Below are 22,500 nucleotides of genomic sequence, written 5' to 3' on the forward strand. Positions count from 1 at the left end.
CCCAATAAGTTTATCAACTTGTTTAAGTCGGGGTCCACTTAAATTGATTCATGATACAGATATATACTATCAGATATATACTATCATCATAATACAGTCATCACACAAGATCATCACATTGAATTATTTACATTATTTATAATCCAGGGTGTGGAGGGGGGCGCCGGATGTAAGTGTCAAAAAGACAGCCAAAAGAGTTTGATATGAGAATAAATCTAAAGTTAAAAAGAGGGTAGAAATGCACCCATTTGCAGGAAATGTAGTCTTGATTTTCAAAATTTTCTTTCAAGGCTTGCATGTCTACATTAAAACATTCTTCTTCATACTGCATTAATATATGCTACTTTTAAACTTTCATGCAGAGAAGGAAATCACAACTAAAAAAATCACTAATTTTTTCATACGGTGTTGATGTGGACATTTTTTGCCTCTGCATTTTGATGGTGTGGGCGTGTGGCACCGAATGGAGGTAAGCGTCTCGACAGACGTCACAATATTTGAACAATGATGACGAAAACTGTTGTCTCTGTCGTGTCCGTGTGTCGAAAATTTTTATGCCCTTATTTTTTTATTTGATTTTGTGCGTGGCATAGATTTGCTATGCGCAGAGGACGCTTAAACAGTGCGCAATTGCACAGGCGAGCACCTTAGAGGGAGCGTTGCTCGCACGGCTGCGCTAGCATCACAGCTAACCTTAGCCATGCTGCTACCTCTCTGCTCGGGGAGGACGTATACGTATGTGACGTATGACGTGACAGTATGTGACATGTGTAAGAAGGTGCACTTGCTGTCTGTGAGAGGGAGACACAGGAAAGAGTGAGAAGAGCCTGTCGTGTAATGCCAGCAGCTAAAAGCAACTGCGTGAGAATTGTGGATGTGTTGAAGGTGTGCTGGAAAATGCGGAACGGAAATTACGGAGCAGCAGAAAAGTGGAATGTATTATTTAAATCGGATCTGGATCGGCATTTTCCCATGCCTTGTCGATACGCAATTTTTGGCAAATATCGGCAGCCGATCCAATCTAAATATCGGATCGGGACATCCCTATCACACACACACCGTGTGTGGTGAAATTTGTCCTCTGCATTTGACCCATCCACATGTTTACCCCCTGGGAGGTGAGGGGAGCAGTGAGCAGCAGCATGCGCCACGCTCGGGAATAATTTTGGTGAATTACCGTAAGTCTTGAACAATAGAAAGTATTTCAATTAGAGATGTCCGATATTATCGGACTGCCTATTTCATTGGCCGATAAATGCTTTAAAATGTGATATCGGAAATTATCGGTATCGGTTTCAAAAAGTAAAATGTATGACTTTATAAAACGGAGTGGTACACGGACGTAGGGAGAAGTATAGAGCGCCAATAAACCTTAAAGGCACTGCCTTTGCGTGCCGGCCCAATCACATAATATCTACGGCTTTTCACACACACAAGTGAATGCAATTCCTACTTGGTCAACAGCCATACAGGTCCCACTGAGGGTGGCCGTATAAACAACTTTAACACTGTTACAAATAGGCGCCACACTGTGAACCCACACCAAACAAGAATGACAAACACATTTCGGGAGAACATCCACACCGTATCACAACATAAACACGACAGAACAAATACCCAGAACCCCTTGCAGCACTAACTCTTCCGGGACGCTACAATATACACCCCCCGCTACCACCAAAGTTGTTCTCTTATTTTGGAAAACCTTGTTTTTGATTGATTGATTGAAACTTGTATTAGTAGATTGCGCAGTACAGTACATATTCCGTACAATTGACCACTAAATGGCAACACCCGAATAAGTTTTTCAACTTGTTTAAGTCGGGGTCCACGTTAATCAATTCATGGTAAATTTACATTGTTTAATACATCCAGCGGGGCATCACAACAAAATTAGGCATAATGATGTGTTAATTCCACGACTGTATATATCGGTATCGGTTGATATCGGAATCGGTAATTAAGAGTTGGACAATATCGGAATATCAGCAAAAAAGCCATTATCGGACATCGTAACACAACAAAACAAATACGGGGCGGCATGGCGTAGTGGGTAGAGCAACCGTGCCAGAAACCTGAGGGTTGCAGGTTCGCTTCCCGCCTCTTACCATCCAAAAAAAAATAGCTGCCGTTGTGTCCTTGGGCGGGACACTTCACCCTTTGCCCCCGGTGCCACTCACACCGGTGAATTGAATGATGAATGACAGGTGGTGGTCGGAGGGGCCGTTGGCGCAAATTGCAGCCACGCTTCCGTCAGTCTACCCCAGGGCAGCTGTGGCTATGAAAGTAGCTTACCACCACCAGGTGTGAACGAATGATGGGTTCTACATGTAAAGCGACTTTGGGTACTTAGAAAAGCGCTGCTGCCCACTGCTCCCCACTGCTCCCGTCACCTCCCAGGGGGTGATCAAGGGGATGGGTCAAATGCAGAGGACAAATTTCATTACACCTAGTGTGTGTGTGACAATCATTGGTACTTTAACTTAACTTTAACTTTATACATACAAACTGTAGCACACAAAAAAGCACATTTAATAAAAAAAAACGTTATTATGGTCTTACCTTTACTTATAAATGAAGTCCATGCGCCGCAACTAAAGCCCTCACTTAAACTTTCCACGTGCAAGATTGAATCTATTTAAAAAAAGTGTAACCGAGGGTTTATAAATGTCACCTATACTGTATGAAACTACAAAATAACAAACACGGAGGCTCCAGTTTACACGAGGACCACTTTATTTACGTTCTTTCAAAAACCTCCGCAAGGTGTCATCACTTCCGCTCTTAGCGCCTTCAAAATAAGAGCTCAAGGCATATACTGTATAACAGCGCATAACAGGAACTTAACATCACAAAGAGGAAAGCCCATGAAAATAGGTTACAAAAGTTATTTAATAAGAAGCCAAAAAGTGCAAAAACAATGTTCATGTTGGAGGAGTTGTGAATTAGATACACCTGCAGTCTGCAGGTGTACCTAATGTTGTGGCCCTGCAGTCATTCACAACTCCTCCAACACGAACATTATTGTTTTTGCACTTTTTGGCTTCTTATGAAATAACTTTTTTAAATAGATTCAATCTTGCACGTGGAAAGTTTAAGTGTGGGCTTTAGTTGATATAACAATTCTACGGCGGGGGTGCAGGAGGCGGGATTACTGGAGCCTCAGCCAGTGCGTCTTTTGCAGCCGTTTTATGATCGCTCAGCACAAGAAATACGTTACACACATACAGTTGTTGACAAAATACACTGTACATTATATACCTCAGCTAACTAAACTATGGAAATGTATAATATAATTCATATAGCAATACCAGTCTCACTGCACAGCAGGCCAGCAGTTAGCCGAGTCCGGAATCCATGTTGAGGCACTGAGTGACGTGCCTCAACTGGCTGCTGTTCACCGCACCGTCTCTTCTCAGTATTTGAACGGCAAATGTGAAAATTCAGCGATTTTGAATAAAAATAATCTAAAACTGGTGAAGTTAAATGGAAAATAACTTTATAGTATAACCACTGGATACATATAACAATTTAATACATTTTTTTTCTTTCCATGATGGCAGGTGAGGCCCCGCCTCACCTGCCTCTAGTGACTGCACGTCACTGTATCGGTTAATATTAAGAGTTGGACAATATCGAATATCGGCAAAAAAAGCCATTATCGGATATATCTAGTAAATAGTCATGGAAATAAAGAAAACGCATTGAATGAGAAGGTGTGTCCAAACTTTTGGCCTGTACTGTATGTCAAAACGCCAAATATCGTCCAGGCCGATAATTGGTTGATCTCTAATGACCATAAACAAAAAATATTTGGAAAGGATCAGAATTTAAACTGTTCACAGACATGAAAAAAAAAAAAAAAAAAAAAATCACAAAAAAAGCTTTGGAAAGAACGCCTTCCATTTTCCCACAGCAGTTTTGATTTCATGTTACACTGTTCTCTCCCAGGTTTGGTCTTTTTTGGAAACCTTCAATTTCGGTCTTTGATGGAAGTCATTACTTAGGGAGAAGCTTGATGCTGCACTAAATGAAGGGTTCAAATGCTGGCTATGTCGCGAGTCCGTTTGGCCAGCTACCTCCAACAAAGGCTGGGTTTGCCTATTACGTTTATCATCGTACGCAACAGTAAATAATATTCATGTTTTGGGAACATTTTGTAAATCATTTTCCATAATCTGCCTGCTTTCTTTTTGGTTTTCAAAGAACCACATGCTATGTTTCTGTCCAAGAAAGCAGCCCACTGAGGGGGGAGGAAAAAAAAGGCTCGAAAAATGAAGTACTATATTTCAATGTGACTGCATGACAAGGCATACGCTTAACTCGGGCAGCTCTTGCCGGCTGCTAATCCGCAAACAAGACAAGTGCAACCAAGGACAACCTTAGGAAGGAAAGAAGGGCTCCAGAGAGTCAGAGTGCAATCAAAAGACAGACCAGGCATTCACTTCGTGGGTGTGGGCATTTTTCTTCGCCCTGGGGACAGTTAATAAGGGTGGGGTTATCCGGGGCAGTACATACCAATGTCCCCCCTGGGTGTCACGAGGCCAACTGTGTTGGTTGGACTACTCGTTGCAGTGAAAAGCTGCAGCCCACGTATGCTATGCATCTAAACTAGGAGCACAATCCAAATCACTATGTGTCCTCTTCAATATGGCAGAGTCAGAAACACAGTATGTAGTGCAGGTCTTTTCAACTGGCGAGCAGCAAATTCCTGAAAACAGTGCTGCTTTTGTGCAAAGGAACTTGGACCACTGTAAACAAAATAGCGGATCCTTGTATTGACATTTTAACCTCACTAGCAAGTATTCACAGCGCTTCAATTTCCCCACATATTAAAGGGGAACATTATCACTGTCATGTCTGTGTAATCATGTTTTGTGTTAAGTCATGTTTTTGTTTAGTTATAGGACTCTTTAGTTTCTGTCTTTTCACTCCCTTGTCTTGTTTCCATGATTACCCCATTAGTTTCACCTGTTCCACGTTTGGACTCATTGTGCACTCTTGTTTGTCACCATAGCAACCATTAGTTTTCACCTGTCACGTCACGCACCTGTTTCACGTTTTGAGTAACGCACCTGCTTTCACTAATCATGTCCATAGTATTTAAGTTCATTCATTTTCTGTTGTTGGTCCTGACGACCTCACACCACATTTATGCTCTGTCCATTTTTTCATGTCCATGTTCACGCTGCTCCTTTTTTGTCCATGCCAAGTAAGTTTTCTTTATTCAAGCCATAGTTTGCAAGTTTTGTTTAATTGTTCATAGTTTATTCTCCGCCACTGTGCGCGCTTTTTGTTTGATCTTTTTTTTGTATTTATAGTTAATAAATAAATCATGTACCTTAATTCCCGTCTCGCCCGTGCCAACTTTCCGTTGCATCCTGGAAAAGCACACACCCCGGACCAAGTCTTGACAATCACCAGACCTATGTAAGCGTCAATATATACCTTGATGTTGCAGAAAAAAGACAATATATTTTTTTAACCGATTTCCAAACTCTAAATGGGTGAATTTTGGCGAATTAAACGCCTTTCTAATATTCGCTCTCGGAGCGATGACGTCACATCGGGAAGCAATCTGCCATTTTCTCAAACACCGAGTCAAATCAGCGTCTGTTATTTTCCGTTTTTTCGACTGTTTTCCGTACCTTGGAGACATCATGCCTCGTCGGTGTGTTGTCGGAGGGTGTAACAACACGAACAGGGACGGATTCAAGTTGCACCAGTGGACCAAAGATGCGAAAGTGGCAAGAAATTGGACGTTTTTTTCCGCACACTTTACCGACGAAAGCTATGCTACGACAGAGATAGCAAGAATGTGTGGATATCCTGCGACACTCAAAGCAGATGCATTTCCAACGAGAAAGTCAAAGAAATCTGCCGCCAGACCCCCATTGAATCTGCCGGAGTGTGCGAGCAATTCAGGGACAAAGGACCTCGGCAGCACGCCAAGCAATGGCGGCAGTTTGTTCCCGCAGACGAGCGAGCTAAACCCCCTGGATGTCTTGGCTCACACCGTCCCTTATGCCACTGAAGATGATCAAGAGAAGAATATCGACCCTAGCTTCCCTGGCCTGCTGACATCAACTCCAAAATTGGACAGATCAGCTTTCAGGAAAAGAGCGCGGATGAGGGTATGTCTACAGAATATATTAATTGATGAAAATTGGGCTGTCTGCACTCTCAAAGTGCATGTTGTTGCCAAATGTATTTCATATGCTGTAAACCTAGTTCATAGTTGTTAGTTTCCTTTAATGCCAAACAAACACATACCAATCGTTGGTTCGAAGGCGATCGCCGAATTCGTCCTCGCTTTCTCCCGTGTCGCTGGCTGTCGTGTCGTTTTCGTCGTTTTCGCTTGCATACGGTTCAAACCGATATGGCTCAATAGCTTCAGTTTCTTCTTCAATTTCGTTTTCGCTACCTGCCTCCACACTACAACCATCCGTTTCAATACATGCGTAATCTGTTGAATCGCTTAAACCGCTGAAATCCGAGTCTGAATCCGAGCTAATGTCGCTATAGCTTGCTGTTCTATGCGCCATGTTTGTTTGTGTTGGCTTCACTATGTGACGTCACAGGAAAATGGACGGGTGTATATAACGATGGTTAAAATCGGGCACTTTGAAGCTTTTTTTAGGGATATTGCATGATGGGTAAAATTTAGAAAAAAACTTCGAAAAATAAAATAAGCCACTGGGAACTGATTTTTAATAGTTTTAACCCTTCTGAAATTGTGATAATGTTCCCCTTTAAGTTACAGCCTTATTACAAAATGTAATACATTACCGTATTTTTCGGACTATAAGTCGCAGTTTTTTTCATAGTTTCGGGGTGCGACTTATACTAGGGAGCGACTTGTGTGTGAAATTATTAACACATTACCGTAAAATATAAAATAATATTATTTAGCTTATTCACGTAAGAGACTAGACCAGGGGTCGGCAACCCAAAATGTTGAAAGAGCCATATTGGACCAAAAATACAAAAACAAATCTGTCTGGAGCCACAAACAATTAAAAGCCATATATTACATACAGATAGTGTGTCATGAGATATAAATTGAATTAAGAGGACTTAAAGGAAACTAAATGACCTCAAATATAGCTACAAATGAGGCATAATGATGCAATATGTACATATAGCTAGCCTAAATAGCATGTTAGCATCGATTAGCTTGCAGTCATGCATTGACCAAATATGTCTGATTAGCACTCCACACAAGTCAATAACATCAACAAAACTCACCTTTGTGCATTCACGCACAACCTTAAAAGTGTGGTGGACAAAATGAGAAAGAAAAAGAAGTGGTATAAAACACGTCCTAGAAAGTCGGAGAAAGTTATACATGTAAACAAACTACGGTGAGTTCAAGGACCGCCAAAATTAGTAGGACAAAACGGCGCTCCCCAAATACTCGAATCAGTGAAGCATATTTAATATAAACTGTGCTTTATAACAATTAGGGAGGTTTGTGTCATGTTTTTCCTCCTACAGAAACCATATTAACACAAAAAATATATATTTTTGCCCTCATCTTTTTCCATTTTTCATACATTTTTGAAAAAGCTCCAGAGAGCCACCAGGGCGGCGCTAAAGAGCCGCATGCGGCTCTAGAGCCGCGGGTTGCCGACCCCCGGACTAGACGTATAAGATTTCATGGGATTTAGCGATTAGGAGTGACAGATTGTTTGGTAAACGTATAGCATGTTCTATATGTTATAGTTATTTGAATGACTCTTACCATAATATGTTACGTTAACATACCAGTTGGTTATTTATGCCTCAAATAACGTACACTTATTCAGCCTGTTGTTCACTATTCTTTCCATCCATCCATCTTCTTCGACTTATCCGAGGTCGGGTCGCGGGGGCAGCAGACTAAGCAGGGAAGCCCAGACTTCCCTCTCCCCAGCCACTTCGTCCAGTCTTCCTAACGTGTCCTGGGTCTTCCCCGTGGCCTCCTACCGATCGGACGTGCCCTAAACACCTCCCCTAGGGAGGCGTTCGGGTGGCATCCTGACCAGATGCCCGAACCACCTCATCTGGCTCCTTTCGATATGGAGGAGCAGCGGCTTTACTTTGAGATCCCCCCGGATGGCAGAGCTTCTCACCCTATCTCTAAGGGAGAGCCCCGCCACCCGGCGGAGGAAACTCATCTCGGCCGCTTGTACCTGTGATCTTGTCCTTTCGGTCATAACCCAAAGCTCATGACCATAGGTGAGGATGGGAACGTAGATCGACCGGTAAATTGAGAGCTTTGCCTTCCGGCTCAGCTCCTTCTTCACCACAACGGATCGATACAGCGTACGCATTACTGAAGACGCCGCACCGATCCGCCAATCGATCTCACAATCCACTCTTCCCTCACTCGTGAACAAGACTCCTAGGTACTTGAACTCCTCCACTTGGGGCAGGGTCTCCTCCCCAACCCGGAGATGGCACTCCACCCTTTTCCGGGCGAGAACCATGGACTCGGACTTGGAGGTGCTGATTGTCATCCCAGTCGCTTCACACTCGGCTGTGAACCGATCCAGTGAGAGCTGAAGATCCTGGCCAGATGAAGCCATCAGGACCACATCATCTGCAAAAAGCAGAGACCTAATCCTGCAGCCACCAAACCGGATCCCCTCAACGCCTTGACTGCGCCTATAACTTCTGTCCATAAAAGTTATGAACAGAATCGGTGACAAAGGGCTGCCTTGGCGGAGTCCAACCCTCACTGGAAACGTGTCTGACTTACTGCCGGCAATGCGGACCAAGCTCTGACACTGATCATACAGGGAGCGGACCGCCACAATCAGACAGTCCGATACCCCATACTCTCTGAGCACTCCCCACAGGACTTCCCGAGGGACACGGTCGAATGCCTTCTCCAAGTCCACAAAACACATGTAGACTGGTTGGGCAAACTCCCATGCACCCTCAAGGACCCTGCCGAGAGTATAGAGCTGGTCCACAGTTCCACGACCAGGACGAAAACCACACTGTTCCTCCTGAATCCGAGGTTCGACTATCCGGCGTATCCTCCTCTCCAGTACACCTGAATAGACCTTACCGGGAAGGCTGAGGAGTGTGATCCCACGATAGTTGGAACACACCCTCCGGTTCCCCTCACTTTTCTTTATGTATTTTAAATTGCCTTTCAAATGTCTATTCTTGGTTTTGGATTTTATCAAATAAATTTCCCCCAAAAATGCGACTTATACTCCAGTGCGACTTATATATGTTTTTTTCCTTCTTTATTATGCATTTCCGGCCAGTGCGACTTATACTCTGGAGTAGGGATGTCCCGATCCAGGTTTTTGCACTTCCGATCCGATACCGATATTGTTTTTGCATTTCCGATCCGATACCGATACTGACCGATACCGATACTGACCGATACTGGTCTATCAGAGCATGTATTAAAGTTTAAAGTTATTTAGCCTACTTAGTTGTCAGAATCATGTTGACAAGGGTTTTAGTACTCTTGATAACAACTAGCCAGCTGAATTAGGGGAGTTTGAATAATACACAATGGTTGGTAACAAGAAACTGACCTGTTTATTCAAGGATAAACACAAAATAGACAAAATTAAACATGATCATTGAAACTAGGGCTGGGCAATATGACCTTTTTTTAATATTGCGATATTTTAAGGCCATATTGCGATACACAATATATATCTCGATATTTTGCCTTAGCCTTGAATGAACACTTGATGCATATAATCACAGCAGTATGATGATTCTATGTGTTTTGATTGATTGATTGAGACTTTTATTAGTAGGTTGCACAGTGAAGTACATATTCCGTACAATTGACCACTAAATGGTAACACCCCAATAAGTTTTTCAACTTGTTTAAGTCGGGGTCCACTTAAATTGATTCATGATACAGATATATACTATCAGATATATACTATCATCATAATACAGTCATCACACAAAATAATCCCATTGAATTATTTACATTATTTATAATCCAGGGTGTGGAGGGGGGCGCCGGATGTAAGTGTCAAAAAGACAGCCAAAAGAGTTTGATATGAGAATAAATCTAAAGTTAAAATATAGGGTAGAAATGCACCCATTTGCAGGAAATGTAGTCTTGATTTTCAAAATTTTCTTTCAAGGCTTGCATGTCTACATTAAAACATTCTTCTTCATACTGCATTAATATATGCTACTTTTAAACTTTCATGCAGAGAAGGAAATCACAACTAAAAAAATCACAAATTTTTTCATACGGTGTTGATGTGGACATTTTTGCCTCTGCATTTTGATGGTGTGGGCGTGTGGCACCGAATGGAGATAAACGTCTCGACAGACGTTACAATATTTGAACAATGATGACGAAAACTGTTTTCTCTGTCGTGTCCGTGTGTCGAAAATTGTTATGCGCTCATTTTTTTATTTGATTTTGTGCGTGGCATAGATTTGCTATGCGCAGAGGACGCTTAAACAGTGCGCAATTGCACAGGCGAGCACCTTAGAGGGAGCGTTGCTCGCACGGCTGCGCTAGCATCAGAGCTAACGTTAGCCATGCTGCTACCTCTCTGCTCGGGGAGGACGTATACGTATGTGACGTATGATGTGACAGTATGTGACGTGTGTAAGAAGGTGCACTTGCTGTCTGTGAGAGGGAGACACAGGAAAGAGTGAGAAGAGCCTGTCGTGTAATGCCAGCAGCTAAAAGCAACTGCGTGAGGATTGTGGATGTGTTGAAGGTGTGCTGGAAAATGCGGAACGGAAATTACGGAGCAGTGGAAAAGTGGAATGTATTATTTAAATCGGTGCGTTGGAAAACACGGACTGGAGTTTTTTTTTAAACTGGATCTGGATCGGCATTTTCCAATGCCTTGCCGATACGCAATTTTTGGCAAATATCGGCAGCTGATCCAATCCAAATATCGGATCGGGACATCCCTACTCTGGAGCGACTTATACTCCGAAAAAAAAAAAAGGTAGTTTTTTGTCCTCAAAATTCGCAGTTTTATTCATAAAAATGTACAAAATATAAAAATCGCATATCGAATCGCAATCGCAATTTTGTTGAGAAAAATCACAATTAGTTTTTTTTTTTCTCAAAATCCGAAGTCCTCGCTTTTTCATCATGTGGGGTATTTCACTGGTGGCCCGCAAGTTCACTTAAAAAAAACTTGTGAGAGAGTGACATTTTTGCAGGTCCTTAAAAACAGCAGAGCATTCCTATAATTCTGACAAAATAAATACACCAACATGTCTACTGTGGAGAACAATGGTTCTCTGAACAATACAAAATAAAGACTAAAAGAAGGGAGAAGTCTGCCTTTGATGTGACTAATGGTAACAACCATTGTTTGTTTTTCTTCTTCTTAATTTTCTTTCTTTCTTTAGTTTATTTGGAACATGAACACACTTACAGCATAATACATCACACAATTTCATATCATTTCACTATATATCATGTCCGAAAAGGAATAGGAAGAAGCAAAGCTTATTTAATTCTCCCCCTTTCCCTCTTCAGAGCGTTTACAAATATATACATTCATTTACTGACTTTTTTAGAGTAAAATGACATCCGTGAATGAGTAATAAAACAGTTTTGTAATATATAATTAATTCAGTCATTATTAACATACTGAGATGAAAAATATGTTATTTTCAATAAGGTTGAAAGTATTTCTCATAATTCTTCTTTGTACTTTGTAAGCACCATTAATTTGAACAACCTCTTAAACCTCTTTATATAAACGACATTTGTAAGGTTACGAAGGACTTAAAGTTGGTTTTATTTGCAGACGACACAACTGCTTTCTGTTCAGGAGAGAGCACACAGAAGATAATACAAATAATAACAGAAGAAATGAACAAATTAAAAAGATGGTTTGACAAAATCAGACTATCTTTGAATCTCAGTAAAACTAAAATAATGCTATTTGGTAATAGTAGAAAAGAGCATCATACACAAATACAAATAGACGAAGTAGACATAGAAAGGGTAAAAGAAACTAGATTTTTGGGAGTATTAATAGATGATCAAATGAACTGGAAATCTCATATACAAAACATACAACATAAGGTGGCAAAAAACATTTCAATAATGAATAAAGCAAAATATGTCCTGGGCCAAAAATCACTACATATTCTCTACTGCTCGCTAGTGTTACCATATCTGAGTTATTGTGCAGAAATATGGGGAAATAACTACAAATGTGCGCTACATTCGCTAACCGTGTTACGAAAAAGATCAGTTAGAATAATACATAATGTTGGATATAGAGAACACACAAACCCTTTATTTATTAAGTCAGAAATATTAAAGTTTGGTGATTTGGTAAAATTGCAAACAGCTAAAATGATGTACAAAGCAAACTATAACCTGCTACCAAAGAATGTACAACAATTCTTCTCAACTAAAGAGGAGAAATATAACCTTAGAGGAAAAAATAATTTAAAACATTTATATGCACGTACAACACTGAGAACCTTTAGCATATCAGTATGTGGAATTAAATGATGGAATGGATTAAGTAAAGAAGTTAAACATTGTACTGATATGATCCAGTTGTTGTTCAAAATAATAGTGCTTACAGAGTACAAAAAAGAAGAATTATGAGAAATACTTTCAACCTTATTGAAAATAAGATATTCTTCATCTCAGTATGTTAATAATGACTGTATTAATTAATTAATTACATATTACAAAACTGTTGTATACTAATTCATAGATGTTATTTTATTATATAAAAAGGTCAGTAAATGATTCTATATATTTGTAAACGCTTGAAGTGGGAAAGGGGTAGGATTAAATAAGCTTTGCTTCTTCCTACTCCTTTTCGGGTATGATGTAAAATGAAATGATATGAAATTGTGTGATGTATTATGATGTAAGTGTGTTCATGTTCGAAATAAACTAAAGAAAGAAAAAGAAAGAAACTGGATCATATCAGTACAATGTTTCACTTCTTTACTTAATCCATTCCATCATTTAATTCCACATACTGATATGCTAAAGGTTCTAAGTGTTGTACGTGCATATAAATGTTTTAAATTAGATTTTCCTCTAAGGTTATATTTCTCCTCTTTAGTTGAGAAGAATTGTTGTACATTCTTTGGTAGCAGGTTATAGTTTGCTTTGTACGTAATTTTAGTTCTTTGCAATTTTACCAAATCATCGAACTTTAATATTTTTGACTCAATAAATAAAGGTTGTGTATGTTCTCTATATCCAATATTATGTATCAGTCTAATTGATCTTTTTTGTAACACGGTTAACGAATGTAGTGCACATTTGTAGTTATTTCCCCATATTTCTGCACAATAACTCAGATATGGTAACACTAGCGAGCAGTAGAGAATATGAAGTGATTTTTGGCCCAGGATGTATTTTGCTTTATTAATTATTCAAATGTTTTTTGCCACCTTATGTTGTATATTTTGTATATGAGATTTCCAGTTCAACTATTAATACTCCCAAAAATGTGGTTTCTTTTACCCTTTCAATGTCTACTCCGTCTATTTGTATTTGTGTATGATGCTCTTTTCTACTGTTACCAAATAGCATCATTTTAGTTTTACTGAGATTCAAAGATTCATGAGATTGAGATTCATTTTAGACACTCAATCAGTAAAAAAACAAAAAAAAACCAATTGAATGCAGGCGAGTCTTGCTCAAGTGGTAATGTAATGGTTTGTATGGGAACGACACATTTTTATATCTGTTAAATGGCCAAGAAAAGGTGTACTACGGTGCGGTCGATCAAGCTGTAACACAAAAAATGATCTATTTAAAGTTCCATGCCTTTAAAAGGTCAGAAAACCCATTCCTTAGTTGACATGACGAGCACGCTTTAACCACACCGGTTAGATCTGTCATAACATTTTAAAGTGCCCCATAAAGATTGATAGTGTGTGTGCCACTATGCTCCACTCAAATCTGAACCGCGTTGTTTTGAGTTTATGTGGGAACAGGTAAACTGTTTAAACTGGCTTCAAGAGCGTGTTTATTTCAAACATTCATCCAAAGAAGGAGCCAAAACAAAGTGGCGCTTTACAATTTGACATGTCAAATTGTAACACTTTTTTTTGGAGATTTGTATATTATACACAAAACTTGTTGGGACAAGAACACCCTTTCCCCCCCCTCTAAATGGTAGAAATCTACCAGTAGAAGACAGCTAACTATTCATCTATTTCACCTATAAAGGGTGCAAAAAAAAGCCCCGCCAACAACGCTCAATTTACATTAAACAAGCCATGTTATTGTAAGAACTAACACAGAGGAACTACTTTTTTGGCATAGTGACACATCGCCTTGCTCTATATTGCCTTTGAGTTATTAAAAGTTAATGCTAGGTTATAAATCATGCCGCTCACCTGCGGCAAATGTTCATATCAAGTTTAAACAGAGGTGGGTAGAGTAGCCAGAAATTGTACTCAAGTAAGAGTACTGTTACTTTAGAGATTTATTACTCAAGTAAAAGTAAGGAGTAGTCACCCAAATATTTACTTGAGTAAAAGTAAAAAGTATGTTGTGAAAAAACTACTCAAGTACTGAGTAACTGAGGAGTAACCTGTTCGTTTAATGATGACGGCAACAAATAATGCACAAAAACATACAAAATAGCAATGAGCAGATCCAGAGCCAGGAATATATCTTAAGCCAGTGGTCCCCAACCACCGGGCCGCACAAGGAAAAAAAAAAAAAAAAAAAAAAAAATTATTAAAGGGGAACATTATCACCAGACCTATGTAAGCGTCAATATATACCTTGATATTGCAGAAAAAAGACCGTATAATTTTTTAACCAATTTCCGAACTCTAAATGGGTGAATTTTGGCGAATTAAACGCCTTTCTAATATTCGCTCTCGGAGCAATGACGTCACAACGTGGCGTCACATCGGGAAGCAATCCGCCATTTTCTCAAACACCGAGTCAAATCAGCTCTGTTATTTTCCGTTTTTTCGACTGTTTTCCGTACCTTGGAGACATCATGCCTCGTCGGTGTGTTGTCGGAGGGTGTAACAACACGAACAGGGACAGATTCAAGTTGCACCAGTGGCCCAAAGATGCGAAAGTGGCAAGAAATTGGAACGTTTGTTCCGCACACTTTACAGACGAAAGCTATGCTACGACAGAGATGGCAAGAATGTGTGGATATCCTGCCACACTCAAAGCAGATGCATTTCCAACGATAAAGTCAAAGAAATCTGCCGCTAGACCCCCATTGAATCTGCCGGAGTGTGTGAGCAATTCAGGGACAAAGGACCTTGGTAGCACGGCAAGCAATGGCGGCAGTTTGTTCCCGCAGACGAGCGAGCTAAACCCCCTATCGACCCTAGCTTCCCTGGCCTGCTGACATCAACTCCAAAACTGGACAGATCAGCTTTCAGGAAAAGAGCGCGGATGAGGGTATGTCTACAGAATATATTAATTGATGAAAATCGGGCTGTCTGCACTCTCAAAGTGCATGTTGTTGCCAAATGTATTTCATATGCTGTAAACCTAGTTCATAGTTGTTAGTTTCCTTTAATGCCAAACAAACACATACCAATCGTTGGTTAGAAGGCGATCGCCGAATTCGTCCTCGCTTTCTCCCGTGTCGCTGGCTGTCGTGTCGTTTTCGTCGGTTTCGCTTGCATACGGTTCAAACCGATATGGCTCAATAGCTTCAGTTTCTTCTTCAATTTCGTTTTCGCTACCCGCCTCCACACTACAACCATCCGTTTCAATACATGCGTAATCTGTTGAATCGCTTAAGCCGCTGAAATCCGAGTCTGAATCCGAGCTAATGTCGCTTTAGCTTGCTGTTCTTTCCGCCATGTTTGTTTGTGTTGGCTTCACTATGTGACGTCACAGGAAAATGGACGGGTGTTGATAACGATGGTTAAAATCAGGCACTTTGAAGCTTTTTTTAGGGATATTGCGTGATGGGTAAAATTTTGAAAAAAACTTCGAAAAATATAATAAGCCACTGGGAACTGATTTTTAATGGTTTTAACTATTCTGAAATTGTGATAATGTTCCCCTTTAAATCAACATAAAACACAATATATACACTATATATCAATATATATCAATACAGTCTGCAGGGATACAGTCCGTAAGCACACATGATTGTATTTCTTTATTAAAACCCCCCCCCAAGCGTTGACCGGTCCGCAGCTACAAAAAGGTTGGGGACCACTGTCTTAAGCAACTAAAACAATAATATATATTAAATAATAATACATTAACATAAACAAAATTAAGGCAAATTGAGCCACAATAACTTAACAACACCATAGGCTCTGTAGGCAGTGATTACAAAGGAAAATAACAAGTTAGCCTTTACGCAAACCATAAACTGATAGGTGTGGGCTGCACGGTGCACCTGGGGACACACTGTGCACTTCTGGTTGGTGTTTCTACGCATGCGTGTGTGTGTGTGCGACTGTGCGTGTGAGTGTGTGTGTCTCTGTCTGTCTATGAGGCTGCAGTGCGTTAATAAATTATACCCACACTATGTACATTTGACAGTGATTCATAGCAGGGAAGCTAACATCAGCCTATGGTGACAGCCAAAATATCTACTAACGTTACTTACCGCCATGTGCTTCCTCAAATTAGACGTTGAGTTCATGTAAGCTTAAGCTTGTTAATCATGTGACCGCCTGGCTCTGTTTGATTGGTGAAACATAGTCAAACGTCACCAGTGACTGTATTTATTGGTGAAACGGAGTCAAACGTCACCAGTGACTGTATTTGATTGGTGAAACGGAGTCAAACGTCACCAGTGACTGTATTTGATTGGTGAAACGGAGTCAAACGTCACCAGTGACTGTATTTGATTGGTGAAACGGAGTCAAACGTCACCAGTGACTGTATTTGATTGGTGAAACAGAGTCAAACGTCACCAGTGACTGCATTTGATTGGTGAAACGGAGTCAAACGTCACGAGTGACTGCATTTGATTGGTGAAACGGAGTCAAACGTCACCAGTCACTGTATTTGATTGGTGAAACGGAGTCAAACGTCACCAGTGACTGTATTTGATTGGTGAAACGGAGTCAAACGTCACGAGTGACTGCATTTGATTGGTGAAACGGAGTCAAACGTCACCAGTCACTGTATTTGATTGGTGAAACGGAGTCAAACGTCACCAGTGACTGTATTTGATTGGTGAAACGGAATCAAACGTCACCAGTGACTGTATTTGATTGGTGAAACGGAGTCAAACGTCACCAGTGACTGTATTTGATTGGTGAAACGGAGTCAAACGTCACCAGTGACTGTATTTGATTGGTGAAACGGAGTCAAACGTCACCAGTGACTGCATTTGATTGGTGAAACGGAGTCAAACGTCACCAGTGACTGTATTTGATTGGTGAAACGGAGTCAAACGTCACCAGTGACTGTATTTGATTGGTGAAACGGAGTCAAACGTCACCAGTGACTGTATTTGATTGGTAAAACAGAGTCAAACGTCACCAGTGACTGTATTTGATTGGTGAAACGGAGTCAAACGTCACCAGTGACTGCATTTGATTGGTGAAACAGAGTCAAACGTCACCAGTGACTGTATTTGCAGTATGTCAAGTTGTTTACGAGTGCGTTTTCTACATTATCGGTTAGTATTGCAAACTTCCAAAATGCGCACTTACAGTACCGTATTTTCTGGACCATAGGGCGCACCGAATTATAAAGCGCACTGCCGATAAGCGGGTCTATTCAGGTCTTTTTTTCCATACAAAAGACACACCGGATTATAAGGCGCATTAAAGCGGTCATATTATGATTTTTTTCTAAATTTAAAACATTTCCTTGTGGTCTACCTAACGTGCAATGCACTGCAAAACTGAAATCTAAGTAAGATTAAATATCACATAATACTATGGCTTTTCACACACACAAGTGAATCCATGCATACTTGGTCAACAGCCATACAGGTCACACTGAGGGTGGCTGTATAAACAACTTTAACACTGTTACAAATATGCGCCACACTGTGAACACACACCAAACAAACACATTTCGGGAGAACATCCGCACCGTAACACAACATAAACACAACAGAACAAATACCCAGAATCCCTTGCAGCACTAGCTCATTCGGGATGCTACAATATATCCCCCCCTACCTCAACCCCGCCCACCTCAACCTCCTCATGCTCTCTCAGGGAGAGCATGTCCCAAATTCCAAGCTGCTGTTTTGAGGCATGTTAAAAAAAATAATGCACTTTGTGACTTCAATAATAAATATGGCAGTGCCATGTTGGCATTTTTTTCCCCATAACTTGAGTTGATTTATTTTGGAAAACCTTGTTACATTGTTTAATGCATCCAGCGGGGCATCACAACAAAATTAGGCATAATAATGTGTTAATTCCACGACTGTATATATCGGTATCGGTTGATATCGGAATCGGTAATTAAGAGTTGAACAATATCGGAATATTGGCAAAAAAGCCATTATCGGACATCTCTAGAAATAAATAGCGGCTTTTAGTCCGGAATTTACGGTATTTAAAGGGGAACATTATCACAATTTCAGAAGGGTTAAAACCATTAAAAATCAGTTCCCAGTGGCTTATTTTATTTTTCGAAGTTTTTTTCAATATTTTACCCATCCCGCAATATCCCTAAAAAAAGGATCAAAGTGCCTGATTTTAACCATCGTTATATACACCCGTCCATTTTCCTGTGACGTCACATAGTGAAGCCAACACAAACAAACATGGCGGAAAGAACAGCAAGCTATAGCGACATTAGCTCGGATTCAGACTCGGATTTCAGCGGCTTAAGCGATTCAACAGATTACGCATGTATTGAAACGGATGGTTGTAGTGTGGAGGCAGGTAGCGAAAACGAAATTGAAGAAGAAACTGAAGCTATTGAGCCATATCGGTTTGAACCGTATGCAAGCGAAACCGACGAAAACGACACGACAGCCAGCGACACGGGAGAAAGCAAGGACGAATTCGGCGATTCTAACCAACGATTGGTATGTGTTTGTTTGGCATTAAAGGAAATTAACAACTATGAACTAGGTTTACAGCATATGAAATACATTTGGCAACAACATGCACTTTGAGAGTGCAGACAGCCCAATTTTCATCAATTAATATATTCTGTAGACATACCCTCACGTCAGCAGGCCAGGGAAGCTAGGGTCGATATTCTTCTCTTGATCATCTTCGGTGGCATAAGGGACGGTGTGAGCCAAGACATCCAGGGGGTTTAGCTCGCTCGTCTGCGGGAACAAACTGCCGCCATTGCTTGCCGTGCTACCGAGGTCCTTTGTCCCTGAATTGCTCACACACTCCGGCAGATTCAATGGGGGTCTGGCGGCAGATTTCTTTGACTTTATCGTTGGAAATGCATCTGCTTTGAGTGTCGCAGGATATCCACACATTCTTGCCATCTCTGTCGTAGCATAGCTTTCGTCGGTAAAGTGTGCGGAACAAACGTCCAATTTCTTGCCACTTTGGCATCTTTGGGCCACTGGTGCAACTTGAATCCGTCCCTGTTCGTGTTGTTACACCCTCCGACAACACACCGACGAGGCATGATGTCTCCAAGGTACGGAAAACAGTCGAAAAAAACGGAAAATGACAGAGCTGATTTGACTCGGTGTTTGAGAAAATGGCGGATTGCTTCCCGTTGTGACGTCATCGCTCCGAGAGCGAATATTAGAAAGGCGTTTAATTCGCCAAAATTCACCCATTTAGAGTTCGGAAATCGGTTAAAAAAAAATATGGTCTTTTTTCTGCAACATCATATATACATATATATTGACGCTTACATAGGTCTGGTGATAATGTTCCCCTTTAAAACGCAAAAGGAAAGTGTTCCAATGGGCAAAATTCCCCAAAAAAGTGAAGGTCTTTTTCAAAAACTTCACAAATCTCTATTGCATGTCTTTATCGCAGCAGTAATGTAAAGTACCCAGAGGTGGGTAGTAACGCGCTACATTTACTCCGTTACATCTACTTGAGTAACTTTTGGGATAAATTGTACTTCTAAGAGTAGTTTTAATGAAACATACTTTTACTTTTACTTGAGTATATTTATAGAGAAGAAACGCTACTTTTACTCCGCTACTTTTACTCCGCTACTTTTATCTACATTCAGCTCGCTACTCGCTACTAATTTTTATCGATCTGTTAATGCACGCTTTGTTTGTTTTGGTCTGTCATCGTGCCTGCGTTTCAACAAATACAGTCACTGGTGACGTTCACTCCGTTCCACCAATCAGATGCAGTCACTGGTGACGTTGGACCAATCAAACAGAGCCAGGCGGTCACATGACCTGACTTAAACAAGTTGAAAAACTTATTGGGGTGTTACCATTTAGTGGTCAATTGTACGGAATATGTACTGTACTGTGCAATCTACTAATACAAGTTTCAATCAATCAATCAAAAATGTGAAGTAAAAAAGACCCTTTTTTATTTCAACCGTACATCCCGTCAAAAGCCTAAAGACTGACTGCACAGTTCCCGTCTTCACAATAAAAGTGCCGCTCCATCTCGCCTGCGCTTTCAAAACAAGAGTCTCCGAAAGCCAGCGCAAACAAGCTAGCAAGCTACGGAGTTTGCCGCCAATGTATTTCTTGTAAAGTGTATAAAAACGAATATGGAAGCTGGACAAATAAGATGCCAAAAACCAACCACTTTCATGTGGTATTAGACAGAAAGGAGGAACTCTTTTCTCCTCCATTTGAAAACGTGGACGCTATCATCACTACTGTCTGATTACAATCAATGCAAGTCATCAGAATCAGGTAATACACCAACTTATATTCTTTTCTTCATGAAAGAAAGTAATCTATATGTGTTAAACATGCATGTATATTCATTAAAACACCTTTAACATGTAAACAAAAACGGCAAAATAAATAAATATAAATTATATACTGTATATATATATGTGTGTATATATATGTGTGTATATATATATATGTATATGTATATATATATATATACATGTGTGTGTATATATATATATATATATATATATATATATATATATATATATATATGTGTGTATGTATATATATGTATATATATATATATATATATATGTGTGTATGTATATATATGTATATATATATATATATATGTGTGTGTGTATATATATATATATATATATATATATATGTATATGTATATATATATAAATGTGTGTATATATATATATGTGTGTATGTATATATATGTATATATATATATATATATATATATATATATATATATATGATATGTGTGTGAATGTTACTCATCAGTTACTCAGTACTTGAGTAGTTTTTTCACAACATACTTTTTACTTTTACTCAAGTAAATATTTGGGTGACTACTCCTTACTTTTACTTGAGTAATAAATCTCTAAAGTAACAGTACTCTTACTTGAGTACAATTTGTGGCTACTCTACCCACCTCTGAAAGTACCACAGTTGCTCACCTTAAGTATCATCTCTGCTCGAGTCATGCCCTTCACCACAATCTTGGTGTAGCTGGCAGGCGCCTTGCGTAGTACCTGCGAGCCTATGGAGGGCAGATCCAGCAGGACGGTCTTTAAGGAGTGTGTGTCCAGGAGGAGCTGGTGAGGAGGAACACGCATCAAGTCAATTAAATAAACTGACACTCAGTACACCTGCACACGGCAATGTGCCTGAGACGGTGACCTAAAATTAGAAAAATCATGCGTAAACGTACTTGTTCTGCTCCCACCATGCTGATAGGCTTACACCGGAACAAGTGGTTGATAAACTTGGGGATGAAAGAACTAGAAGAGAGAGAGAGGTGACGAACACAGTTGATGCCTCTTTGCTTCAGGCCGACAGAGTACCGAAATACGCGTGTTACTTTGTGAACTTGATGCAGAATTGTGTGAAGTATTTGCGCGTGGAGGCCAGGTTGTCTCGGATGATGGGCACATTCTGCTTTATGTGCATGATGATCGAAGTCACGTAGGGACTCTGGTCACCGACATGCTCCACACTCTGCCACGGCATCTGGGAGGGCCAAGCGAAAGCATGATGTCATTGCGTTTGTCGCAAAAGGTGGACATTAACAGATGGTAAAGGCCGACCTTGCTCATTGCAGTGAGAGCGGGGTCACAGGCTGCATCGAGATCTTGAACAAGGAGCTGGATACTGTTCGAGATCACACTGGTAGAACAGCAAGGAGTCACAATAGTACACTATACAATAAAATACGGCCATCATTTTTATTAAACATTTGGGTAGAATTTTATTAAACAGAACCAGTTTTCTTTTAAGTCGTATAGAAATGTATCACAGCTGTTTGTTTTTTATGGAGGAATGTAGTTCATTTATTATGTAGTGCACAGTCGCTTAATCCATCAATCAAACTTTATTCATAAAGCGCTTTTCATACATAAAAGATACACAACGCAGAGTGCTTTACAAAGTTAAAAACAATACCTCGGTGACCCATATCCCTCAATATCACATACGTACGCACGGACACATACACCAAACACAAACAACATACACACTTATGCAACTATACGGACACATGATTGCAAGACTG

General features: G+C 40.2%; 1 protein-coding gene across 1 annotated transcript in view; it reads right to left on the bottom strand.

Moving 5' to 3' along the window:
* vps53 (VPS53 subunit of GARP complex) overlaps window positions 1-22,500 on the bottom strand; it is a 143,568-nt gene that overhangs the window by 9,785 nt on the left and 111,283 nt on the right. Inside the window, exons 17-20 of the mRNA XM_061925839.1 lie at window positions 22,037-22,115; window positions 21,811-21,959; window positions 21,661-21,730; window positions 21,407-21,544 (exon numbers count right to left, since the gene is read on the bottom strand). Of these exons, the coding sequence (XP_061781823.1) occupies window positions 21,407-21,544; window positions 21,661-21,730; window positions 21,811-21,959; window positions 22,037-22,115 (436 nt within the window). The remainder of the gene's footprint in view (window positions 1-21,406; window positions 21,545-21,660; window positions 21,731-21,810; window positions 21,960-22,036; window positions 22,116-22,500) is intronic.

This window comes from Nerophis lumbriciformis, linkage group LG30 (assembly GCF_033978685.3).
Source record: "Nerophis lumbriciformis linkage group LG30, RoL_Nlum_v2.1, whole genome shotgun sequence".
NCBI classification, from domain to species: Eukaryota; Metazoa; Chordata; class Actinopteri; order Syngnathiformes; family Syngnathidae; genus Nerophis; species Nerophis lumbriciformis.